At 54.7% G+C, this 26,623-nt stretch overlaps 1 protein-coding gene across 1 annotated transcript; it reads right to left on the minus strand.

Annotated features, from left to right (window-relative positions):
- Positions 1-4,333: 4,333 nt before the first annotated feature.
- Positions 4,334-23,713, minus strand: ZNF541 (zinc finger protein 541). The gene is made up of 16 exons (XM_049787326.1): positions 23,493-23,713; positions 18,023-18,406; positions 17,161-17,404; positions 14,436-16,113; positions 12,960-13,015; positions 12,496-12,655; positions 12,196-12,369; positions 10,792-11,122; positions 7,792-7,855; positions 7,186-7,328; positions 6,974-7,077; positions 6,372-6,447; positions 5,955-6,043; positions 5,051-5,191; positions 4,721-4,902; positions 4,334-4,626 (listed from the first exon to the last, which is right to left on the minus strand). The coding sequence occupies exons 2-16, from the start codon at positions 18,327-18,329 to the stop codon at positions 4,458-4,460; spliced, it is 3,918 nt and encodes a 1,305-aa protein (XP_049643283.1). The 5' UTR covers positions 18,330-18,406; positions 23,493-23,713; the 3' UTR covers positions 4,334-4,457.
- Positions 23,714-26,623: the final 2,910 nt, after the last annotated feature.

Below are 26,623 nucleotides of genomic sequence, written 5' to 3' on the forward strand. Positions count from 1 at the left end.
ATGCTATATATAAATGACTGGGCAGTTAAGTGGCGTGGAGCATTCTTGCAAAACTCCTACTAATTCGTGCATTGTGTCCCAGAGTGGGACATATCTGACTTCCTCCAGTGGACTATGCACTGTTACTTCTTCCAAAGTACAGGTTGGATGGGGGGGTGGTGGAGGGGGTGGACCTAAGTCTACAGTGGAGAAATCTAACGCTGCCAGCCGCCGACTGTGGTTCTCATCAATAGTGCGAAGGTTGAGCCCGAGCATTAGGACCGCAGGGAGGGCACTTGCCTTGCAAGCAGCAGACCCAAGTTCACTCCCTGGCGTTCCTTACAGTTCCCCGAGCTCCATCAGAAGTGATTCTTGAGCACAAACCAAGAGTAACCGGAACCTTGCCAGATGTAACTCCCCCCAAATTAAAAAATAAAACAAAACAGTGCAAAGGCGTTGAGAGTTGGTTTCTTCAGTACAGTGTGATGAAAATGGCATTTCACATCCGTGGGCTTCCTCACAGTCAAAACACATCCCAACTGTTTTTCCAAAGTGCTAAGGTCAACAGCAATGAAAGACAGAGACTATCAGAACTGAGAAAAGTCTAAGGAGGAAAAATGACTAATGCCAAGAGGTAGGGTGTGTGTGCGGGGGTGGGGATGAGTGGGTGGGTAGGTGTTCTTGGCATGGAAGGACATGCCGCCAGAACTAAGGCAACTAATAAAACACAGGCTCTAGTGAATAATAATGGGTCACTTATAGGTCACTTAAGGTAAGGAAAGTGTCATACTCATCTAGATGGATAGTCAGGAGATCTGGGAGTGGTGTCTAGGCCTCTCTCTGCGTCATCTACCCAAATTTTCTGTTAACCCTCCAACTCTTCTGCTTTAAAAAAACATCTGTTTGAGGGGCTGGAGTGATAGCACAATGGTAGGGTATATGCCCTGCATGGATGCGTGTTCAATCTCAGGCATCCCATATGGTCCCCCATGCCTGTCAGGAGTGACTTCTGAGCAAAGAGCCAGGAGTAGCTCCTGAGTGGCACCGGGTGTGGCCCAAGAAAACAAAATAACAAAACAAAAAAATCCCAAACACCTTCTTTTTGAAATCCAGTTCCAGAGGTCAATCCTCATGGATTGCTATTCTGAAATTCTGTAGTGGGACTCCCAACGTGGTGGGATGGGGAGAGACTGAGACAGAAAGAAAGAGAAGGATGTAATTCACCTGCCAGAGAGGCCCAGGGGAGGCCTGTAGGTCCTAGCTTTGGGATACAATAGGGGTAGAGATGGAGTGAGCAGCATCTCCCAAAGCTTTATCTTTACGCCCCTGCAGCCTGGCAGGCTCTTTTCCGGACTCTACCTAGTCCCCCATAACTGCCAGACTCTCCTTTTATACTTTGGTGGGGGGGGGCAATTGTCAGTTGCAGTGGCATGTCCAGTCCAATAGGGGAGGGTGTCATTACAGGGGTGTGTCATCAACCCATTGACTAATTCCTTTAAATACATCAACAGAAGGGGTGTATGGGAGTCCTCAGATGATCAGGCTACAAATATTTTAGGGAGCACGGGTTGTAAACATGCTGTTAAAGAGACTAGAGTGATAGCGCAGTGGAAGGGAATATTTGCCTTGCACACAGCCAACCTAGGTTCTATCCCAGCATCCCATATGGTCCTCCAAGCATCACTAGGCATAATCCCTGAGCAGAGCCAGCCATAAGCCCCAACTGCTGCTGGATGTGACTCAAAAACAAAGAACAATGAAAATGCTGTTATGGAGGGGAGGGTGACTGGGAGGAATGGAGCACAGAAAGCTTCCCCCAACTCTCCTCCCACATTCCAACTCCCAAGAACTACCCATTCTTGGTCACCCCTGGATTCTGACCACAGAACGGCATGGTTGTGTCTAGTTTAGATGAGCAGTTTCTGTTCCAGACACTGTCAAAGTGGCCCTGTTAGAAAAGCTTCCACTTGCTTCCAGCTGTCAGTCAAGAGTAATTTGTTACACAGCATTGGTTACTGTCACACTCGATCCTTCATCCCAGGATCCTGCCTGCTCTTTTGTGCAGATGCAAACACAGCCAGAAAGAAGGTGCTGCCCATGAGCCTTGTCGGCCTCCATGCACCCTGGCACCTTGAGTCTTCACATCTGCCCTGGGGCAGGCATTTTCTCTCCCATCCACAGGACAACAGAAGTGGGGCCAGCGGGGGGCGGGGGAATGTGACTTGGTCAAGGACAGAGCAGAGGTCATGAGCACCAGGCTGTGTCTATCTGTGGCTCAGAAGACGACCCAGCCCTTTCTTCAACCACATCAAAACTGCTGCCAGTTCCACTTCCTTCTCTGTGAAGCTCCTGGCCCGCCCCACTCCCCCACCACCTTGGGTACCCTGGCCCTTCCAAAGTAGGGTGGTAGTGGGGAAAGAGCAGTAGCTCCTTTTCTGTTCGAGTTAATGGCATCTGCTCTGCTGTTCACTCTCCAAAACTCCCATGCCAGCCTGGTGCTCTTTCCAACTCTAAGATGCATCCCTCGGGGGGTTAGAGAGAGAATCCAGCAGGTATGGTGATTCCCTGAGCACCACTGGAAGTGATCCTCAGTGCAGAGCCAGGAATAAGCCCTGAACAGAAAAAAAGGAAAAGAAAAAATTCATCACTTGTTTTGCCTTTCCTCTTCTCTGCTGATCATTGGATGCAGCCCAAACTATTCGGCACCCACCACACAGCCTCTGGAACCTTCCAGGCTTCCAATAGCTATCACCACAGCAGGCCCCTACTTCTTATTTATTTTGGGGTTGGTGCCACATCTGGCACTGCTCAGGGATTATTCCCTGCTCTGCACTTGGGTCATTCCTGGCAGTGCTCAGAAGACCCTATGGCATGCCAGAGATCAAACCAGGGTCAGCCACATGCAAGGCAAATGCTCTCCCGCTGTGCGATCACTCTGGCCCCTTTCCTTTCTTTCTTCCTAGACAAACTTTCTAGACAATTGCTTTCTTGAATCTCTGGAATCCCAGGTAGAGGCCTGACCTGGCTGCCCAGGTCCCTGTGGGTGCCAGAGCTGGTCTTCCTCCTTGAATCCGGCCTTTGCCCTTTTTAGGCCATTTTGTGTTGAATACAATGTTCTTCTTTCTGCTTCATCTTCTCTTCCTGTTAAAGTGAAGTGAGTTCGGGGCCAGGGGCTGGGGTAACACAGAGCTACAGGAACACAGCTTGAGGGTCCAGGAGAGATGTGGCTCTTTCTTTTCACACTGCCAGGGAACCTTCTAGAGGCCCTCTGCTCCTGGTTTCCTTCCCTCTTAAAATGGGACAGGGAAGGTGTGAGGGGAATGATAATACAGTACAAGTTTGCCTTGCCTGAAGCCAACTTGGGTTCGATTCCCAGCATCTCATATGATTCCCTGAGCCCTCCAGGAGTGGTCCCTGAGTGCAGAGCCAGGAGTAATCCCTGAACACTTCGGGGTGTAATCCCAAAATAAAACAAAACTACAAAAAAATTGGGAGCTAGAATGATAGTACAGGAGGGAGGGCATTTGACTTGCATGTGGCTGACACATATTCCATCCCTAGCATTCCATGTGGTCCTGAGTATTGCCAGGAGTGATCTGAGTGCAGAGCCAAGAGTCAGCCATGAACACACTGGGTATGGACCAAACACACACACACACACCACACTGGGTATGGACCACACACACACACACACACACACACACACACACACACACACACACACACACACACACACACTGGGTATGGACCAAACACACACACACACACACACACACACACACACCCCACACTGGGTATGGACCACACACACACACACACACACACACACACACACACACCTCACTCACGATGTGCTTTTTCCCCTGCACTCGCCAAAAAAGACGATGCTGGTGGGGTCCTCCAGGTCAGGACTGAGCCTCTGGACTCCACGGACCCCAGATTCCTGGCAAGCCCCCTCAGATTTCTGCTACTTATGCAGTGTTAGAACTTGAGGCGGTTCCCACCTTCTCTCCCTGACCAGCCAACACTAGTAGGAGTGCACCACCACAGGCCATTAGTGGTGGGGCACCCCAGTCTCTGCCTGAGGACAGGACTCGGAAAACAGTGGACAGTTGTTCACAAACCCAATTTAATAGTTTCCAAGTGGACACGTACAAAAAATACCCAACCTGTACAAGCCATCGCAAGAGGAGGGGCGGGAACAGATCTGTGGGGTGGGGTCCCCCAAGGGGACCCCTGTGGGCAGGTAACTCCCTACTAAAATTCTCCATGGCTGGGCCTTACATGATGGATAAAAGCAGAACCCCCAGCCTGGGGCTTGGATGAAAATGCACCCCGGAATGAACCGGCTTCCTCCCAGCCCTGGCCCCTTGGGGACTCGTGGGGCTCCCCATTATGGTGCTCACTGGCCCTGAGGGCTGAGTGAGCCATGTGGGGCAGGGGAGAGGCGGAGGGAATGCCTGCCCCCCCCCCGCATGTCACCACTGCAGGGGCCCCATGTCTGCCCCCAGCTCTTCCTCCTCCTCCTCGTCCTCCTTCAGCTGAAAAGGCTTCACCGGCCACTTGACGCGCACCACGGGCTCCACATGGTCCTGCAGGCGGTGGCGTTTCATGTGCGCATTCCGGCTCTTGATCTTGTCGAACACTCTGTGGGCCCCCCACAAAAAAAATACATCCAGGTTAACATGTTGGAGGGGAGCAGTCAGGGCCAGAGGGGCAGGGCAGGGGGCAGGGCCAGCACCTTTCACACTCTCGGCAGGGGAACACACCCTGGGCCCCCACACTCCCAGGGGGTTCAGGGGTGCGCTTGGGGCCGGTGTTGGGGCTCGAGTCAAGGATGGAGTCTCGCCGGTAGCTCTTGGTCTTGATCTTCAACTCTGGAGTAGGGCGGTGGCCGGGCCGCTCCCGAGGGCTACAGATGACCTGCGGAAAGGGTGACACTGAGCGTGGTGAGGGGGGCCCTGTGTGCCCCTTGCATGCCCCCATCCTAAGGAAGAGGTGGCAGGCTCTGGGTCACAGCCAGCTGTCAGGGGGGGCGTCTTCCCTTGGGCACCCAGGTCCAGGTAACTACCTTGGTCTCTGTCCTTTCCATCTCGTCGGCCTCCCTCTTGACTCGCTTCTCCAGCCCAGGTATTCGGCCGCAGTCAAACCTGATCATCTTCTTCCAGATGTAATAATATTCCACGCACTGGGCAACAGTCTTGGTCTGGATCTGGCCGAGAGAAGGCAGAAACTGAGAGCTGGGTCAGGCACCCCTTTTTCGCATGACTCCCCCAATGGTCTCTATGCCTGAGGGGCAATGCAGGGGTGGGGTGGGCTTAGGCACTTCCTGGGTGTCAGAGGCGCTCACAGTGCTGTGTGTCACCCACCATGCCTTTGTCTAAATCATACAGGCTTGGGCCAAAGCAGGGCTTGGCTCTAGCGGGAGTAGGGGGTAGAGGTTCATAAAAGCAGTTTCCCACCAAGTCAGGTCAAGGGTCCAAAAGCAAGTGTGGGCGTAAGTGGTTGGTTTTTATGTTTATTTTCAGTTTTGGGGTCACACCCAGTGGTGCTCAGGGGTTCCTCCTGGCTCTGCCCTCAGGAATCATACTTAGCAGGTTTGGAGGACCATATGGGACACCGGGGATCAAACAGGTCATGTGCAAGATAAATGCCCTCCCCGCTGTGCTATCACTCTTGCTGTGAGGACCTGAGTCTTGAGAGAAGTTTCATCCACTGTACCACATGGTTCTCAGAGCGTGCCTAGTGGTTACCCCAAGTACAGAGCCAGGAAAATAAAAATGAACCCTCAGCGTACAGGGCAATGCTTTATTTGGGGGAGGGGTCACACCCAGCCAGTGCCTCAGGGGTTGATCCCACAGGAATCACTTCTGGCTGTGCTCTGGGGACCCTATGGCAGGGATGGAACCCCAGGTCGGCCACAGGCAAGGCAAGTGCCTTCCCCGCTGTGCTATTGGCTCAGATCCCCATGTTACCATTTTGTGTATCAGGTTAAAGTCTTTCTTGTGGGCGCAGAACGCCTTCTTGAAGAGCCTCTTTTCCATGGGGGTCCAGATGTCAGAACCTGGCAGAGACAGCATATGTGTGTGTGTGTGTGTGTGTGTGTGTGTGTGTGTGTGTGTATGTGTGTGTTTCCAGCTGTTTCTCTGTCCAATGCCAACTGTGTTCCCGAGCCCCCCTTGCTTCCTTTTGCCCATGGCCCAGGCACGGCCCCCTCGAGACATGGGAGTAGGGTCTGCCCTGGGTCAGAAGACTCTGCACCCCGCACTGAAAACCATGACCAGGACACAGAAGGAAGCTAGAACAGCGACAGTGGGACCCAACACAAGCCCAGTGACAAGAGCCTGGTGGGGGGGCAGTTGAGGTACCCAGAGAACTCTGGTCCCACGTACCTGTGTAGCGGTAGTCAGAGAGGGGGTGTGGCCGCAGCTTCTGGGGTCCAGAGAGCAGGAGTGTTTCTAGAGCCACCTGCAAGAAGAGGCCTGGCAGGGGGTGCAGGGAGCAGTCCCTGTGTAGGGTGACCCCTGCCTGCCACCATCTGTGGGGTCACCCGATTTAGGGTCTCCTGAGGATTCTGGGAGGGCCCCTTCACTAGCCCCTATGGAGTCTGAGCAGCACAAGGCAGCCACCAACCGGCCTATTTCCGGTTTGGGGGGTCACACCCGGCAGTGCTGAGAAGCCACTTGTGGGGATCAGAGTTCAGGATCAATCCAGGTGGGGGATCTTGTGTGGGGAGCCAGTCTGGGCAGTGGCCCTTCAGGGGGAGGTGTGTCTGGGGTCCAGATTTGGAGGTCTTCATGTAAAAGGGGTCAAGGTCGGAAATAGAGCGGACTGGGCTAGGCTGGGGGGAGTCTGTGTCCCTGAGGAAGGGCTGGGTCTTGGGGTGTGGGGGACCCTCATCTGTGCCTCCAGCTTGCCAGGGCCCATGAGTGGAAGCCCCAGGGGAGAAAGAGGAGGAGGAGAAACAGCAGCAGCTTCTGTGGGTGCAGCCCACCTGCACGTTGCCCTGGGCCTCATGTAGACAATGCAGCGCCAGCTCCAGGTTGGTGCCACCGCCTGGCATCACGCTCGAGCAGGCCACGTTGCAGAGCTCGGCCACTGTACGGGCAGGTGGGGACACAGGGCAAGAAGAGGGTGTCAGCTGGAGCCTCTCACACCAGCCCCCCCCGCCAGGCCTACAGCCGAGTGGTCCCCCAAACCCCTTACCTCGGTCCTGCGTCTTGGGGTTACTTGTCACATCTCCCCAGGGCTTCCAGACCAGGGAAGCGCCACGCTGCTCCGCCCTGGCCAGCCCTGGCTCCCGCAGCTCAGGCACCTCAGCCTGGAACCGGCTGCCGATGTTGATGTGCCTGAGGGAGCAGCAGAGGCAAGCCGGGTCACTGGGGACCCCACTGCCCCCAAATGCACACAGGCCTGCAGGGTTTCTCAGGATCCTCCCACCCAGCTTTCCCCACTGGGCCAGGAGCTGAGAACACAGGCAGTACTTCTTGGGTCTGCACTTGGGGTACTCGGGGCTGCAGGGGGCTAGGTTCTCCCACAGCCAGGCAACAGCCCCTCCTCTGATGGGAAGGAGGTCTGGCTCCGGTGCCCCTCTTGGGGGAAGGACAGGGGGACATAGCACGTGCCACATTGCGGCCATATCTGTGCAAACATCCCTCCTGGAACCCCAGGATGCGAGCTCTGAGTCCTGGACAGGAGGACTAGGGCCCCCTCCCCCAGAAACACCTCCTGTGTGTCCCCCTGAAGGCTGAGCTTGCCCTGGTTCACGAGGCCCCGATGGGACCTTTGGGAAAGCTCAGGGGCTACACTCACGGCTCGATGCTGATCTTGGTGTCGTCCCTTAGCACACAGACACTAATGCCGCTGTCCGCTTGATCTAAGGGACACAAGGAGAGCTTGGGGGCTGCGCACTTGCACTTTTCCCTCCTGCCCATTGCCAGGGCACCGCAGAGCAGGCCGGAAGGGCCTCATGGCACTCGGGGGCCCCAACCCTGCGGCAGAATTCCCGGCTACCCACAGAGCCCGTTTCTTAATGTGGATGCCGAGGAGGGGGTAGAAGACCCCCAGGAGGTGGCAGGTAGTTTCTTCCCAGCTCCAGGTTCCAGCTTTCAGGTGTGGCTGCAGCAGGACAGAGGGGGAAGGCGCAATGCAGATGGGAAACTGTGCCAGAGGCCAGGTCTTAAGAAAACTTGTCTAAGTGGCCGTGGCCATGAGGACACATGGTGAAGTGTGAGGTGCTGACTGGAACTACTGGAGAGACGGTTCACTCATACCCCACATGGCTGGCTGGGGAGTGGGCGGGGCCTGGGAATCAGCCTGCAGGACTGTGTGGTTCAACACGGAGTCACAGGCCCCAGCACAGGTGGGGCCCAGGCCCACACGGCTCCTGTCGCCATTATCAAGGGAGGACGCAGGACATCAGAAAGGGGACAGGAAGGAGCGTGACAAATGAGCTGGACGAAGTCTTTGTTTTTGTTTGTTTTGTTCTGGGACTGCTCTGGCAGTGCTCAGGGATCACTCCTGGAAGGATTGGGGGACCCTATGGGATGTTGGGGATAATCTGGGCTGTGCTATCACTCAGACCTAGATTACAACATCTTCAGAAACTGCCTCTTGTTTGTTTGAGGGGCTATCCCTGGCAGTGCTCAGGGATTACTCCTGGCTCTGGTGCTCAGAAATAGCTCCTGGTAGGCTGGGGGACCATATGGGATGCCAGGAATTGAAACAGGGTCCGTCCTGGGTTGGAAATATGCAAGGCAAAAGCCCCACTACTGTGCTATCTCTCCAGCCCTTTGTGTTATGTTAGATTCTTTCACACCTCCATGGAGTTAAAAGGCTGGGATTTGGTCTGGGCTGTTACCACAGATGTAGACCCAGGGTCTTTTTTTGTTTGTTTGTTTTTTTGGTCATACATGGCAGCACTCAGGGTTTACTCCTGGCTCTATGCTCAGAAATTGCTCCTGGCAGGCTCGGGTACCATATGGGATGCTGGAATTCGAACCATGGTTCTTCTGCATGCAAGGCAAATGCCCTACCTCCATGCTCTCTGGCTCCTAGGGTCTTTCTTTTCTTTATTTTAGTTTGTGGGTCATATCCAGCAGCACTCAAGGGTTCCTCCTGGCTCTGCACTCAGAAATCGCTCCTGGCAGTCTCAGGGGACCATGTGGAATGCTGGGAATCAAACCTAGGTCTGCCCTGGGTCAGTCAGCATGGTGCAAGGCAAAACATCCTACCACTGTGCAATCACTCCAGCCCAGAAACTGTCTCTTGTGAGCCAATGTCCCTCTAGTCATGTACTCAGGAGTGCTAAGAACAGCAGGAGTTCGAGAACCTTCCCTGCTGACCCAGCTTTCTCTGTGATCACACTGCAAGGATCTGGGGACACCCTCACCCCAGCATCCATCACCCCAACCATTTCTCATTAAAGACTCAAAATCGTCAGCAGTGCTTTAGGGCTGGTGATTTGGTCTACAGTTCTGGTCCATGTGCCATGTCTACCTGAGTCCTAGGTTTGGGTCTTAGTTCTCACATAGTCCTCTGAGTACTGATTTGGGAGCAGTCCCTGGAAACTACCCCTCAAGTAATTATTACAAGGAACCAGTTGCAAAGCCTACAGTTAAAGCATATCCCAGGGGGGCTGGAGAGATACATTGGGAGACTGCTTGCCTTGCACACAGCTGACCCAGTTCAATTCCTGGCACCCCCAAGCCTTTCCAGGAGTGATGGATCCCTGAATGAAAAGGCAGGAAGGAGTAGATCCTCAGTATTGCTGGATGTGGCCCCCAAACCAACCAAACAAAAAAGTACAATAACCAAAACAAGGATCAACAGCAGATTTAAGCTGGCAAGAAAAAGGATGAAAGGGACCAGAAAAACAGTACAGCGGAGGGCGCTGGCCTTGCATGCAGCCAACCGGGTTCACTTCCGGCAATCCATAAGGAAGGATCCCAAGTCTGCCAGGAGTGATTCCAGAGTACTGAGCCAGGAGTAACTCCTGAGTGACACTAGGTGTGGTCCCAAAAAGAAAGAAAAAAGAAGAGAAGGAAAGGGAAGGGAAGGGTAGGGAAGTGAAAGGAAGGGGAGGGGAGGGAGGAGGGGAGGGGAGGGAGGGAGGGAGGTCAGAAGGCCCAGGGGCTGGTGAGTGGAAATTCTGAAATCTGAAGATTGGAGAGAAAAGGTGAAGAAAATCTGGAGAGTCTTAGACGGGCAGGGACATGCCAAGGAAGATGGAGGAGGGAAACACAGTGTTAATGGAGGAGGGAGAACAGTGTGAGAGGAAGGAGGATGGTGTTCAAAGCACGTGACTACCGTGCCCTGACGAGATGGAAGCACAACAGACTCTCACCTGCTTTAGCCACACAGGACAGACTGTTCTCGGTCAACACACCAGACAACCCACTGGAAGCTGCCAGAAGGCCCCAAAGCTGAGCAGGAAGACCTGCCAGCTGCCAGCTGCCCACCAGGCCTCCCCTCCAGGGAAGGGGGCATTGCTCATAGCAAACTATAGGCAATAGACAGTGGGTGCCAGCGAAGCACGAGCCCCCCCCCCCCCACGACGCCCCCACCACCCAGCAGGGATCTTGCAGAAGTGAAGGCAAAGTCACTCATGGGTAAATCAAGCTGCAGAAAAACTGCCAGTGGCCCAGCCCAGCCAGCCTCAAGGACCACAAGGAATGAGGCCCCCGATGAAGCTGGCCATGGCTGAACCCCAAAAACCTTTGCCCAGGGTGGAAGATGAGCATGGAAGGGGCCCAAGAGCATATGAGTCGGTGGGTCCCGAGGTCCCTGGCTCCCCCTACTGGCACCACTCACCCAATGTGCTGCTGGGGAGCTTGCCGGGCCCCACATGGGTAGACACCGAACAGAGCACGTTGAAATAGAGCCTCGAACCCTCACGGATGGGGCTGAGCATGGGGGGCGGCGTGAAGGGGGAGCACCTGAACAGCCCCTTCAGCAGCCGGTCCACCAGGAAGACTGGCGAGCGCAGGCAGCTCTGGTGGCAGCCGCCCTGCCCAGGGTCCGAGGACGAAGAGGGGGCCGCAGGTGGTGGTGAGATGAACAGGGCCTTGGGCTGGGGGCGTTTCTTCCTCTTCCGGTACAGGCCCTCCCGGCAGTCCCTGTCCTCCTGCTCCCGCTCTTGGCCCTGGAGGGGAGAATTTAGAAGCATTGGGGTGAGGGGGGTCCCCTAGGGTCATTGGCCATGTGGTCAAGTTTTCAAGGTGGCCCTGGACAGAGAAAGGGTGGGAAGAGACCGAAAGGCCCCTCAAACCCTAGTGTGCCTAATCCCACATTCTGAGCTAGGGCCTTCATCCACCCCACCCCCCGTGAGAGATACAGGGGTGCAGAATCTAGGGGAACAGGAGGGCAACTCCAGGGGACAGAGGGGCACCCTAGAAGTGGGGCATAGGCACAGAGTGAAACACGGTCCTCCCATAAATGATAGGCCTGGGTCTGGGACTGAGGGAGCCCTGTGTCCATGCACTTTGTCCCGGCATCCCGGGCCAGCATGAGCTCCTCTGAGTGAGTCCCCCACCCCCAGCACGAACAAAGACACTCACTGGCCATTTGGGACCAGGACACTGCAAATCCCCCTTTTTATTTCTCCATGACTATAACTCCACCCTAGATTTAGATGTAGCTACCTGAGACCCACCCATTTCTGGGAGGGGTCTTGGGAACCAGATATTATGTGTGTGGCCTCTCTCATAACGTTTCAAGCATTCAGCCATTCTTAACTAGCCCTGCGTCTTAACTCCTTTCAGCCATCTCCCTTTGACCTCCATGCTGGTCAAAGACCAAAAGAGGCAAAGACCCAAAAGCCAGAGAGCCCAGCAGGGCAGACACTCCTAATCCCCTGGCTCAAAGGCTTATCTATCTTTTCCAAGACCCCTCCCAGGAATGGTAAGGTAAGGTCAAGTTACCTAGGAAATATGGGTGGGGGATGAGGCTTCACATGACATCCTGGTACCGCCCTCACTAAACCCCTCCTCCAAGAAGTCCTCCCTGACCTCTGCAGAGTGTCTTCAGGTATTGTATTGGGGTTCCTACAAGTCCCTGTGGCCGCTGCCAGCCTCGCCCACCCCGCATGAGGTACCATGAGGTCCCAGGAGTGGGATAAGGGGGAGCCTTTCAACTCAAGACCTCCCTGGCTCTGGCCTGGCTTTTGGGGGGAGCGAAAGAAGCAAGTCAAGAAGCAGCTTCAGACAAGGGACTCACCTTGGCGGTGCTCGTGGAGGGCTGAGTCACAGACGTCACAGGCACAGATGCAGTGCCCACTCCTGGGGCCAGGGCCATCCCATCCAGGCTCTTCCTGGTTCCTGGGGAGCACTGCCTGGGCCCCTCAGGCCTCAGCAGTTGCCTTGGCGGCTTGCAAGACTCTGAGCCAAACACCTGGACAGAGAAATGACATGAGGGAGGCACAGGAGGGCCGCCTCAATCTGAGAGGGGGGAACATGCAGCCCAGCTCCCCACATGGACACTGGGTCTGCCGGAAGCCCACTGCCTGCGCCCTGTTACCTGCGGCTCCAGCTTGCCCTGTGGGGACATCCACTGGTCTCCGTGGTGACACGGGTGGCAGCCCAGCCCCTTGTCTGCAGACAGCGTCTGGCTGCAGTTCTTGCAGATGTGAGCGCTCCCGGGCTCTGCCCAGCTGCCGGGGGACCCGTTCTGCTGGCTGCTGCGGGGAGATGTGACAGGAGAGACAGGTAGATGAGGCACTTTGTCCTCTCCAGGTGTGTGTGTGTGTGTACGTGTGCACCATGTTGGGTCTGGACCCAGGGGCCTAGTGACTTGTAGGCCTGGGCTCAACCCCAGGCCGCACCCACTGCCTGCTCATCCCTCGTCCATGTTTCCATCTGACCCATGAAACAAAGGAGGAGTGGACTCCCCTTTGGCGGGCAGAGCTGCTCTCTGCAAGTGCGTCAGGGTGGCAAGCTTGTAGGCCACACAGGAAGGTTCCAGAACGCAGGGACCCCACTCACCAGACACTGGCCGTGGCCTCCTTTATCGGGTGAGGGAGCCTGTAGATATTTCCACCCTGCAGGGCAGAACAGACACAGCTGAGCCAATGGGCCAGTGTGCAGAAGGGGAGAAAGCCTAGAACTGTCTTGAACTCAGGGCTGGGCCCCCTGACACAGCACTGGTGACCAGGGAGATTCCCCCGCAACACACACACATGTACATACAAGACAGAAGAAACCTGGGTCTATGCAGACTTGGCAGCTGTGTTACGAAGGGAAATGTGTATTGCCCGCAGGATGACAGGAAAGAAGGGAAAGATGACTCAGGTGACAGCAACCAAGGGCCAGCACTGTCATGGCTCAGAGAGCAACAGAATGACACCCCCATAAACGCATGTACACACATACACCAACACACAGGCACGCATGTATACACACGCACAGAGACACACTCCCACCTATGTGCACATACCAGAAAGACATACAGACATGTACAGGTAGTGTTGGGTTACTGATCCTACCTTAATCAATAATGTGCCCCACCCTCTGGTGTGACCCGGTGATAGTATACTGGATTATTCCTTACTTGGTATTCTGCTCCCACCCTAGGGTAGGACCTGATTCTTGTGCATAAAAGCAAGGGTCTGAGGAAGGCTGGGGGTCATCCTGGGACCGATTCTTCAGCCTTACCCACTGAAGAAAGCTGTTATTTCCTGAAGCCTGACTGAGTTTTCTACCCGCCACTACCCTGAACCCTCAGACCCGCTGAACAGGGTGGCAGACGAGAGATCCGAGCTGGAGGAGAAAGACCTTATCCTCCATCCCATCACCTTCCAGCCCCATCAAGGGCTGATTTGCAACACACAGATACACATGTAGGCATACATGTCCCCCAGAGACACATATGTCCACACACATACATAGACAGGCTGCTAAAGAACATAGTATCAGGGTTGGCATCACCCTGGCAGCTACAGATGGGGTGAGCCCCATTTAACAACATGTCAATTCTCAAGGCTGGAATTCCAGGAGCAGAGGGGTGACGACTCAGGGCTGTGCGTTTTATCTGGGGCCATGATGGTGTCTGCTGACTCAGAGCAGAGAGAGGTTAGCTGGGCCAGGAGGATTCCCTCCCTGGCACAGCATGCGTACATGGCCACCCCTCCCCGAGCACCAGGCAGAGAGTAGCAGCAGGTGTGGCCAAACAAACAGAAATGCATGCAGGAGACACGGGAAAGAAGCTAGACCGCAGCCAGGAAGAAGGAAGCAGATGGGATGCGGAAAACAGGCCCCTCTGTGCACAACCCTGGGACAGGACGGGATGGGACACTGAGGAATCAGCTACACAGAAGAATGCAGCACTGAGTGAGAAGCCAGGGATTGGGTTTACATCTCCAGGAAATCCCGTCCATTCTTGGGGGCGCCTGAGGATCCTCCCTGCACTGGCAATTCCATTTGGGCTCAATGTTGCTGAGAAGCAAGTGAAGGGCTGGATACCTGGACCCGGTTGAAGATGGTCAGCTTGGACTTGGCGTCGCGGGTGGCGTCGGCAGGTGGCAGGGATGAGAAGGAGGCCATGGCCACCTGGCTGGGCGAGGCGGCACAGCACAGATCCAGCTTCACCTTCTCCTTCCGGAAGCCGGAGAAACGCTGGGCCCGAGGATTCCCCGACAGGAGCCGGTAGCTGCCGCCACGGGGGCAGGCTGGGACCTTGTCAGCTTTGCCCAGGCTACTGTCCACTGCCTGCTTCCCACTGAGCTGTCCTCCAGAGGGCTCATCCCCACCGAGTGGGGCCTGCCGAGGGGCCCCTGCAGGGAAGATGTCACCTAGGTCCAGGTTGCCTTTCGAGGATCGCAGCTGCTTGGCCAGAGATGAGAGGTCTGGGGTCCCAGGGGCGTCCGGAAGCACGGACCCAAGGGTCAGGGGGCCATTGCCAGCTGTCGTCTTGGTGCCCCCTTTGGCATCACGGTGGCCGCTGCCCGGGGAGGACTCTCTGGGGAAGGTAGCCGGGCCTTTCCTGCGGCGAGCTGGGGAGCCCTCTGGCTCGGGGTTGCCGGCTCCCGCGTGTACCACCTCGGCGGCTGTGGGAGGTGGCAGGAGCGGGGTCTGCTGGGCCCAGGAGCTGGACCCGGCGCTGGCCTGCGCGTGGGAGAAGAGGCGCTGAGACTTGGCGAGCATCTGCAGTACCTGCATATGCTCAGGCCCCACCAGTGGCGGATCTTGCGACTTGAGGAAGAGCTGGCGGAAGAGCGGGGTGGCATCAGGGGGCAGCGTGCCAGGCTCCCCGGGACCCAGCCAGCCCAGTGCGTCGCCCTCCAACTTGCTCTTCTTGGCTGCCCAGGTGTCCTCTTCCCCACTGGGATAGCGGGGGTCACCTGTCGCCTTCTCCCTGGGCACCTCAGGGGGACCCAAGCTGGATGTGGGCTCCCTGTTGGGGGAGGTGGCACTGGGCCCCGGGCCAGTTTGCAGAGTCTCACAGGCCAGCGTAGCCGCCACCGCTGGTGATTTGTGCACCACTAGCACGTTGTTGGCTTTGCTCTTTGGGCCACTGGGCAGATTTCGCAGCCACTGGAAGCTGTGGCTGGCTGGTGGAGCGCTAGGGGGCCCGGCCTGGCCTCGGAAGCAGGGCAAGCAGGCAGCCAAGGAGCCAACGCTGCCATCAGGCCAGCTGTCCAGGGCGGCCTGCAGCGGGAGCGGCAGGGGTTCGCTATCGACCAGGTCAGGGCCTCCATTGGCTGCCGCTGCCACTGCCGCCACAACCCGGGAATGGGCGCTAGTGAAGGCCTCTGTGGGCTCCTTCTGCAGGGCATGGGCCTCACTGGGGGGCCCTTCAGGGGCGCCCCTCCCTTCGCTGTCGGCCAGTGCGGGCCCCGGTGACGGTAGCTTCTGGTGCACGATGCTGCTGACGATGCGGCGGAGCAGGTCGCGGCTGGGCAGCAGGGTCCCGGGCGAGCGGGCCTCCGGTGGCCCCAAAGGGCGCAGGCTAGCTGCCTCATGGGTGTGGGGCGAGTCCCCCAGCACCTCCTCCTCTAGCGGCACCTCCTTCAGGACACACAGGCCGTGCTGCACCTCGTAGTGGCGTCGCAGCGAGCGGTAGTCACAGTAGCTCTTGGCACAGCCCTGCTCCATGCACACGAAGGGCTTGGTCTTCTGGTGGGTGAGCATGTGGCCCGTCCTGGGAGGACACACAGGCAGCAGTCAGAGCCCGCACCCCCCTCTCCTGTGAGGCAGCCTGCCTGGCCTTCCCCAAACTGGGTTCCCCACCAGGCGTTGGGGGCGGCTCCCCAGAAAGACACCCCGTTCCCCCTCCCCACTAAGGAGGAGGAGGAGGGAGAGGAGGTGGGGGACCTGCCTTCTGGGCTCCCCGTGTCACGGTAGCAACCTCAAGAACAAAAGAAAATTCTAGTCGGGGGTGGGGAGCTTCCGTCAGAGAGGAGGTAGCTGCCTGGCACCCCCCACCCAATAGCAAAACTTTGATTAAAAAATGGTTTAGGGGCCGGGCGGTGGCGCTAGAGGTAAGGTGCCTGCCTTGCCTGCGCTAGCCTTTGGACGAACCGTGGTTCGATCCCCCGGCGTCCCATATGGTCCCCCAAGCCAGGAGCAACTTCTGAGCGCATAGCCAGGAGTAACCCCTGAGTGTCACTGGGTGTGGCCCAAAAACCAAAAAAAAAAAAAAAAAAAAGGTTTAAAAGAGAGGTACTGGAGCTGAAGCGGTATCATGGTGGGAGGAGGGCATTTGCCTTGCACGCGGCCGACCCAGGTTCGATCCCTGGCACTTCACAGGGTCCCCTGAGTACCACCAGGAGTGATTCTTTTTTTTTTTTTTTTTGGTTTTTGGGCCACACCCGGCAATGCTCAGAGGTTACTCCTGGCTGTCTGCTCAGAAATAGCTCCTGGCAGGCACGGCGGACCATATGGGACACCGGGATTCGAACCAACCATCTTTGGTCCTGGATCGGCTGCTTGCAAGGCAAACGCCACTGTGCTATCTCTCCGGGCCCAGGAGTGATCCTTGAGCACAGAGCCAGGAGTATCCATGAGCGCTGCTGCGTGTGGCTCCAAACCATAACCAAAAAAACAAACAAACAAAAAAAATACACCAAAAGCTGTCATGTCTCAGGATATCCCAATACACTATCCCCACCCCACCGGGACCCTGTCTCCTGAGGCCCCAGAGGCAGAGGGAGCTGGAATGGGCGGGTCACCTGGGGGCCCCACGTACAGGTGGTCCTGGCGCTTGAAGGCCTTGCTGCAGATCTTGCAGACATGCTTGCGCTCCTGGCTGTGGGTCAGGTAGTGTTTGCTGAGGGAGCTGGCACTGCTGAACACCTTCCCGCACAGGCTGCAGTCCAGCAGCGGGTTCTGCGGGGAGCTGTGCTGCCGACGGCCCTTCCGGCTGCTCCCACAGGCCACTCGGCCCACCTCCTCCACCTCCTTCGGGGCCTTGGGCATGCTGAGCCCCAGGTCTAGACGGAGAGAGAGAGAGAGAGAGGAAGCTCAGGTGGGTCTTCACGTGTATCCATGGGACACACACACACGCAGTTTGCTTTGCATGCAGAGGACCTGGATTCAATCCCCAGCATCCCAGATAGTCCCCTGGCACTGCTGAGCATGGAGTAAAACTCTGAGCACAACCTGGTGTGGCCTAAAAACCAAAACAAGAAAGAAAAGAAAGAAAGAAAGAAGGAAGGAAGGAGGGAGGGAGGGAGGGAGGGAGGGAGGGAGGGAGGGAGGGAGGGAGGAAGGAAGGAAGGAAGGAAGGAAGGAAGGAAGGAAGGAAGGAAGGAAGGAAGGAAGGAAGGAAGGAAGGAAGGAAGGAAGGAAGGAAGGAAGGAAGGAGAAAACTGATCTGGGCAGATGCCCTAACGGTGGGTCCAAATGCTGTCAGTTGCTCTGAAGCCAGTCCAGGGGTCTGTCTGCTCACGATATTCCCCAAAAGCAGGAGTTGCAACCTCACTCAACCCTTAGGCTCAGGATTCAGCCTTCAGGGTGGGGAAGCTGGAAATGGTTCCCAAACAGGAGAGAAGGGGACTGTCATTCCCCCCCCACATCACTGCCCCCCAGCACCCCTGCCAGCACCTTACCCTGCAAGGCCACCTGGGACTCGGGGTCTGCACACTCCTCTAGCAGCTTCGCGGGGTCACTATTCTTACCAGAGTAGAGCGACAGGGCATCCAAGTTGTCCTCCAGAGCCTCACTAGGGCCCTCAGGGGCGGCCGGGCCCAGCTCCAGGTTCAGCCCGCTCAGGCCTGCATAGAGCACATTGCGGGAGCCAGGCCCCAGGTCCCGGCTGAGGGCGTCGCTGCAGTTGATGCTCTGGCCCTCGGAGAAGGGGGGCAGGTGCAGATCCTCAGGAAGGGGCCTCTCGTTGCTCAGGCTGTACTGGTCCATTGCTGGCTGCGACCTGAGTGTGGCTGAGGACAACTATCCTGCCCAGAAAGATGCAGGAGGAGGATGCAAGTGAGTGCCTGTAACGAAAATAAGGAGGGAAGTGGAGAGAGAGAGAGAACTTTTCTTAGCCACTGAGAAATGTTGTTGGGTCACTTCAACTCCACAAGCAGCACTGCACCTCATGAGGCTGCTGGAAGGAATCAGTGATGAACTCTGCCTCTGCCTAATGTCCTGGCTTCTTTCTCTGGCCATATATATGCAATGGACAGAACTTGATGTGATGGGGGCCAGAACCATAGTAGGGCAGGGAGGGCTCTTGCCTGTCATGTGGTCATCGCAGGTTTGATCCCCGGCACCCTATGAGCTGGTGCAATTCTCGGGCATCCCCTGAGCCCAAAGGGAATCAATTATTCTTCAGTGCAGAGTCAGGTGTGAAGCCCACCACCAACACCCCACAAACAAGAAGAGAAGCTAGGGGATGGAGAGATAGCACAGTGGTAGGGCATTTGCCTTGCATGCGGCCAACTCAGGACAGACAGTGGCTCAATTCCTGACAGCCCATATGGTCCCCGAGCCAGGAGCGATTTTTTTTTTTTTTTTTTTTTGGTTTTTGGGTCTCACCCGGCAGTGCTCAGGAGTTACTCCTGGCTCCATGCTCAGAAGTCGCTCCTGGCGAGCACGGGGGACCATATGGGACGCCGGGATTCGAACCGATGACCTTTTGCATGAGAGGCAAATGCCTTACCTCCATGCTATCTCTCCGGCCCCACGGAGGAGTGATTTTTGAGTGCAGAACCAGGCGAAACCCCTGAGCACCTCCAGATGTGACCCAAAAGTACCAAAACTAAACTAAACAAAACAAAGAAGATGGGCCAGAGCTGTAGTACAGTGGGGAGGGTGTTTGCCTTAAAAGTGGCTAATCCGGGTTCGATCCCCAGCATCCCTTATGATCTTCTGAGCCTGCCAGAAATGATTTCTGAGCACAAAGCCAGGAGTAACCCCTGTATGCTGTCAGGTGTGCCCCCACACACAAAAAAGGAAAGAAATACCATGTTTACATAGTGAGGTACACAAGGGCTACCTCTGGGGTTCCTCAGAGCCTTTAAGGTCAAGACTATTTGGGGGGGGGGGTCACACCTGGCGGTGCTCAGGGGTTACTCCTAGCTCTGTGCTCAGAAATCGCTTCTGGTAGGCTGAGAGGCAATATGAGATGTCGGGATTCGAACCACCGTCTGTCCTGGGTCTGCTGCATACAAGGCAAATGCTCTACCTCTGTGCTATCTCTCAGGCCCAAGACTTTTTTTTTTTGGTTTTTGGGCCACACCTGGTGACGCTCAGGGGTTACTCCTGGCTATGCACTCAGAAGTCACCCCTGGCTTGGGGGACCATATGGGACACTGGGGGATCGAACCTCGGTCCGTCCTAGGCTAGCGCTGGCAAGGCAGACACCTTACCTCTAGCGCCACAGCACCGGCCCCCCAAGACTATTTTTCTAATAATATTCGAACTTTGTCTTTTTCTATTTCCAGTGAAAACTTTACCAAGGAGGTTACAAGCCAGATTTCAAATTACAACAGCTATGAAAATCCAGATTATTTTAAGGATGTAAAACAAGACCACCATTCTTATACACTTTCCCTCCTGGAATATAGTTTTGTGCTATTTCTTTTGCTTTGTTTTGTGGAGACCACACCAGGCAGTGCTCAGGGGTCACTTGCAGTGGTGCTCAGACGGTCTGTGTGTGTTGGGGGTGTCAAACCAGGACCTCCTGCATACAGATCATGTACTCAACACACTGCTTCATCTCTGTAGCCCCTAAAAAGATATGTTTGGGCCACCCCCGGCAGTACTCTGGTGTCACTCCTAGAATGTCAGGGGACCATTTAGGGATTGAACCCAGGTTGTCTACATGTAAGTCAAGTGTCCTACCTGCGGTAGTACCGCTCCAGTCCTGCCCTGAAAAAACTTTGAAAATAAAAATGTTGGGGCCGGAGCAATAGTACAGCGGTACGGCGTCTACCTTGCACGTGTCCAACCCCAGATGGACCCTGGTTCAATTCCAGGCATCCCATATGGTCCCCCAAGCCTGCCAGGAGTGATTTCTCTTTTCTTTTTGTTTTTGGGCCAAACCTGTTGACGCTCAGGGGTTACTCCTGGCTATACGGCTCAAAAATTGCTCCTGGCTTGGGGGACCATATGGGACACTGGGGGATCGAACTGTGCTCAGTCCTGGGTCAGCGCGTGCAAGGCAAATACCCTACCACTGTACTATCGCTCCGGCCCCTGCAGGAGCAACTTCTGAGCACAGAGCCAGGAGTAACCCCTAAGCACTGCTGGGTGTGACCCAATCTCCCCCCAAAATAAATAAATAAAATAAAATGTCAATAATGTTAATAAACAGTAAGTTTATTACTGTTATTTTAAAAATTAATCAACAGGGCCAGAGTGATCGTACAGTAGGTAGGGCACTTTCCTTGCATGTGGCCAACCTAGGTTTGGTACTTTGCACCCACATTGTGATCCCTAAGTGCAGAGATAGGAGTAAGTCCCAAGAGCTGCTGTGTATGACCAAAAACCAACCCCTACAAAATGAAGAAAAAAACTTTGGTGATGATTTTAAACATCTAAGAGATATCCCATATGCACACTAATTCTCTAGGGTGCTCAAGAATTTTGTTTTGTTTTTGGGTCACACCCGGTAGTGCTCAGGGATTACTCCTGGCTCTATGCTCAGAAACCACTCCTGGCAGGCTTGGGGGACTATATGGGATGCCGGGATTTGAACCACCGTCGTCCTTCTTGCATGCAAGGCAAACACCCTACCTTCATGCTATCTCTCTGGCCCCAGGTGCTCAAGAATTTTTAAAGATAAAGAAGGGTCCTAAGATGCAAAAACTTGAGAACTGATGCTCAAGAAAAATGTATCACATGCCCAATTTGGGTGTATCTATAAAAATGATGCCTGGGGGACCAGAGAGATAGCACAGAGGCATTTGCCTTGCAAGCAGCCGATCCAGGACCAAAGGTGGTTGGTTTGAATCCTGGCGTCCCATATGGTCCTCTGTGCCTGCCAGGAGCTATTTCTGAGCAGATAGCCAGGAGTAATCCCTGAGCACCGCCGGGTGTGGCCCAAAAGCCAAAAGCCAAAAGCCAAAAGCCAAAAAAAAAAAAAGATGCCTGGGCCAGAGCAATATCACAGCAGGTAGGGCATTTGCCTTGCATGTGGCCAATCTGAGTTCAATCCCCAGCATCTCATATTGTCCCCCTAGCTTGTCAGAATCGATTTCTGAGTGCAGAGCCACTAATAACCCTTGAATGGGTGTGCCCCAAAACAAACAAAAATAAGTATGTCTAATTACAACCAAAAAGAGTAAAACTATAAATAAAGTCTTAGGCAATTTTAGGACATGTCTTTTAAGAACCTCATACAAAAGGCGGGACAATACTACAGCCCGTGGGCACTGGCCTTGCACGTAGCCAACCCGGGTTGCATCCCCAGCATCCCATATGGTCCCCTAAAAACCTCCAGGAGTAATTCTTGAGTGCAGAGCCAGGAGTAAGCCCTCAGCATCACTAGATGTTAACCCCCCCAAAAAATAAATAAAAACCCCATATGGTCTCTCAATATTTACTAAATTAGTTCTCATCGAAAAGGCCATTTGTAATTTAAAATTAATTATAAAATTAATTAATTACAAATTAATTACAAAATTAATTTAAAAATCAATGGAGCTGGAGCAATACCAAATGGGCAGGGTGTTTGCCTTGCACGATGCCAACCCAGCTTCAATCCCTGGCATCCCATAGAGCCCCTCAGGCGTTCCAGGAATGATCCTGAATGCAGAGCCAGGAGTGATCCCTGAATGTGTGGCTGAAAACAAAAACAAAATAAAAATAAATTCAAAAGGTATGGAACTGGCTAGTACAGCAGATCTTTCTTTATAATGTTACCAACTGGGATTCAATCCCAGGACCCCATACAGTTCCCCTAGCCCCACGAGGAGCAATTTCTTTTTTTTTTTTTTTTTTTTTGGTTTTTGGGCCACACCCGGTAACGCTCAGGGGTTACTCCTGGCTATGCGCTCAGAAGTTGCTCCTGGCTTGGGGGACCATATGGGACACCGGGGGATCGAACCGCGTTCCGTCCAAGGCTAGCGAAGGCAAGGCAGGCACCTTACCTTTAGCGCCACCGCCCGGCCCCGAGGAGCAATTTCTAAGCAAAGAAATGGTTTCTAATGAAGAGTGTCTGATCTCTTTTTCCTTATTTTTAAAGGTTTTTTTTTTGGGGGGGGGCGGGCAGAGAGCACAGCAGGGAGGCTGCTTGTCTTGCACTCCACAAACTTGGGTTTGATTTTCAGCGTTCCCTGTGGCCCTTGGAGCATCCCCTGGAGGGATTCCTGAGTGCAGAATCAGAAGTAACCCCTGAGCACAGCCTGCTATGAACCCAAAATAAAAAATAAAAAATTAGGGGCCGGGCGGTGGCGCTAAAGGTAAGGTGCCTGCCTTGCCTGCGCTAACCTTGGACGGACCGCGGTTCGATCCCCCGGTGTCCCATATGGTCCCCCAAGCCAGGAGCAACTTCTGAGCACATAGCCAGGAGTAACCCCTGAGCGTTACTGGGTGTGGCCCAAAAACCAAAAAAAAAAAAAAATTAAAATTAAAAAAAAAAAAATAAAAATAAAAAATTAAATCTTGGAGCTTGGGTGATAGCACAGCAGATAGAGCATTTGCCTTGCATGGGGCCAACCCAGGTTCATTCCCTGGCATCCCATATGTTCCCTGTCTGCCAGGAGTAATTTCTGAGTGCAGAGTCAGGAGTAACCCTGAGCATTTTCAGGCACCAAAATTTTTTCAATCTTTTTTTTTTTTTTTTTGAGTCTGGCAAGAGTATTTCCATAGGCTGGCATTCCATGGAGAGGGCACACAATCTTTGGTTCTGCACTCAAGCTGGCTTCACCAGGCCATCTTCCAGAAGCATCTAAGTTGCCACTTGAAGCTCAAAAAAAAAAAAAAAAAAAAAGCAAACATTGCTTGCAATAAATAAGGACACAGGTATTGATCTAGAGGGATGCAAACAAACAAAGGGACATCGGCATCTCTTCAGAAGGCCTCGGTGGCGACATGGAGGTGTTTTGAGGAAGGTGCAAAAGTGGGAAAACTCACCAGAAGAGTAAGTGAAGGAACCAATGTCCCAGAAACAGAAGGAGCCAGTGGGAGAGGGATTCAGCTGACAAAGAGACTCTTGGCAATCAATGTCTTCTGGAATGCAGAGTGGTGACTTCAGGACACGAAGCCAACTGCTAAAGCTGGTGGTGGAAAGGGAGAGTCTGTCAATGCTGAGATTTCCCAAAGAAGCCAAACGAAGGCAGGGAAACTGGAGGGAAGTAGAGAATTTTTGGAAGAAGGAATTAAAAAAAAAAAAAAAGCAGTATCAGACTGCAAAGATCTGGATGGGGGAAAAATTGTGGATTTATGGCTAAAAGAGGCCTTTTGCCTTTCCTAATTCCCACACGTATCCGCATAAGGGAAATGCGTTAACTGGGGGGTAAAATGGGATTTCTTTTTTTGAGGGGGAGTCGGGAGAGAGCGAGAGAGAAAAATGGGTCTGGAGAGATAGCACAGCGGCGTTTGCCTTGCAAGCAACCGATTCAGGACCAAAGGTGGTTGGTTCGAATCCCAGTGTCCCAAAAACCAAAAAAAAAAAAAAAAAATGTCGCAAGAGAAAAGATTAGAGGCTGTCTTGTTGGCAAAAGGAAAGGTTTCTCCAAATGGGAGGGTGCAGGATGGGAGGCTGGGTGCGAAGGAAGAGCTTTTGCTGAAGATGCTTTCAAATACAGGTAAAAATAAAATAAAAAATCTGGAAAGGGAAAATATTTTGCTAGAGAGAAGGAAGAGGGGGCATCATCCAGGGGGGACGGGAAGGCTTCCAGTTTTGGAGGGACATTGCGAGGAGGGGGCTTGGAGACGATCCTGACTTCGAAACCAATTAGAGGAGTGGGATCCCAAAAGGTAGGAACTGGGGGGACTGTTCAAAGGAGCATCAGGGCCTGGGGGAGTGGGGGGGCGTCGAGCCTCTTGCAAGGCCTTGATGCAGCTGCAGGGAGAGAGGTCGGTCGGGTAGGGGCTCCCTGGGCACGAGCTGGGGGGAAGCTACCAGGGGACGTTGGGGGGACTGGACGAGGGGTTGGGGGGCGGGGAAGGGATGAAAAAGTGGGGTGCAGGGAATCCAAAATCCCTGAGGAGCTCCCCCTCCAAGAGGAGAGACAGCTGCGGGGGTTGCAGCCGAGGCCCCGGAGGGAGCAGTTGGGGTGCAGAAGGTGCGTGCGTGGCACAGGGAGTGGGGGGAAGCGGCACCCGCCAGGCCTGCAGGGCACCCCTCGAAAGGCCCAGCGGCCTGCCCCCCTCCCGCCACAGAACCGTGAAGGGGAGAGAAGCCAGGCCTTGGGGGGCAGGAGGGAGGGAAGGGCTGAAAAGTGAGGAGTAGGCCTTAAGAAGGGGAGAGGGAGGAAGGGGAAAAGGGCTCAGGGCAGCAGCAACCGGGTTTTACCCGCCCCGGGGCTCACGCGCCTGGGCCTCACGCCTCGCGGGGTTCCCAGCGGCCCCCAGCCCAGCCCAGCCCAGCCCAGACCGCGCTTTCCTGGCTCCGGGCCCCCCGCAGGGCGCGATGCGGTGCGATGCGCACGCGCAACCCCCCGGGGATGCCTCGCGCTGCCCGGGCTCTGAGCACGTGCTGCGCTTAGCGCGCAGGCGCATACCGACCCTGCGGGGCGTGGCCGATCGCGGTCATGTGACTCTGGGTGGGGCCTAGCGCGGTCATGTGACCGACGCCCCTGGGCGGGAAAGAAGGCGGTTGGGCGCCATTTTGGGCCCGGGGCGGTTGAGGGAAGGCAAGGCTCGCTTGCTTGGGAATTTTTCCGACGGGCGGGCGGACGTGCGTGCCGAGGGGACAAAGTGGGGCGATTGTGGTGTTGCACGGCTCTTCTTCTCCTGGGGGCTGTGCTGCTCCTGGGCCTTGTTCCTGGGGGCGGCTTTGGAACGCAGCAGCAGGAGATGGGCGGGGCCCTCGCGATCACGTGATCACGGGGTCACGTGATCGCGCCTGGGGGATCCCAGGAGAAGCCTTTGCAGGGTCTTAGGGACTTGCCCTCCAGTGAGGTGGTGGTGCAAGGAGTGGGTGGTGCAGCTGCAGCTGCAAGGAGAGGGGACAATGGGTGCTGCAACTTGAACCTACCATGCAAGCAGTTGGAACCCCAGCTCCCTGTGCAATGGAGCAAGCCTAGACTGCGGTGGGAAGGGCAGAAGGGGCTGCATTGCAGAAGAGGGGGGTGATAAGCTAAAATGGGGGATCGTGCCAGGCAGCAATCTTGCATTTGTTTGTTTATGGTTTGGGGGTCGCACCCAACGGTGCTCGGTTACTCTTGGCAGGCTCGGAGAGCCATATGGCAGTGTTTTTCAACCTTTTTGTGCAAAGCCACACCTCTTTTTTTTTTCTTTTTTTTTTTTTTTTTTTTTTTTTGGTTTTTGGGCCACACCCGGTAATGCTCAGGGGTTACTCCTGGCTCTGTGCTCAGAAGTTGCTCCTGGCTTGGGGGACCATATGGGACACCGGGGGATCGAACCGCGGTCCGTCCAAGGCTAGCGTAGGCAAGGCAGGTACCTTACCTTTAGCGCCACCGCCCGGCCCCAAAGCCACACCTCTTTCATGGAAAAAAAAATCACGAGGTACACCATCATTAGAAAATGTTAAAAAAAGGGGCCGGGCGGTAGCGCTAGAGGTAAGGTGCCTGCCTTGCCTGCGCTAGCCTAGGACGCGGTTCGATCCCCCGGCGTCCCATATGGTCCCCTAAGCCAGGAGCGACTTCTGAGCGCATAGCCAGGAGTAACCCCTGAGCATCACCGGGTGTGGCCCAAAAACCAAAAAAAAAAAAATGTTAAAAAAAAATTAACTCGGGCCGGCGAGGTGGCGCTAGAGATAAGGTGTCTGCCTTGCAAGCACTAGCCAAGGAAGGGCCGCAGTTCCACCCCCCAGCGTCCCATATGGTCCACCCAAGCCAGGGGCAATTTCTGAGCGCTTAGCCAGGAGAAACACCTGAGTATCAAATGGGTGTGGCCCCCCCAAAAAAAAAGGAATCAAACATATTTTATCATTTATCATTTATCAAAACACTATTTTATCATTTTTATTATTATGAAATGATAAAGTATTTTATAATTGTTCGTATTTATTACATTACTCCTCCAGAGTCCAGATTCATTGGTATCCTTCTGCACATCGGCAATCTACTGCGATGTCT

The sequence above is a fragment of the Suncus etruscus genome, chromosome 14 (genome assembly GCF_024139225.1).
Source record: "Suncus etruscus isolate mSunEtr1 chromosome 14, mSunEtr1.pri.cur, whole genome shotgun sequence".
Taxonomy (NCBI): Eukaryota; Metazoa; Chordata; class Mammalia; order Eulipotyphla; family Soricidae; genus Suncus; species Suncus etruscus.

Bases quoted from the DNA above. Each gene is read 5' to 3' on its own strand.
- ZNF541 (XM_049787326.1), bottom strand. From the start codon at position 18,329: ATGGACCAGTACAGCCTGAGCAACGAGAGGCCCCTTCCTGAGGATCTG. The intron at 16,114-17,160 runs GTACGTGGGGCC...GTGTCCTCCCAG, and splicing joins TTCAAGCGCCAGGACCACCT to GACGGGCCACATGCTCACCC. The intron at 4,903-5,050 runs GTAGTTACCTGG...CCCTTTCCGCAG, and splicing joins TGGAAAGGACAGAGACCAAG to GTCATCTGTAGCCCTCGGGA.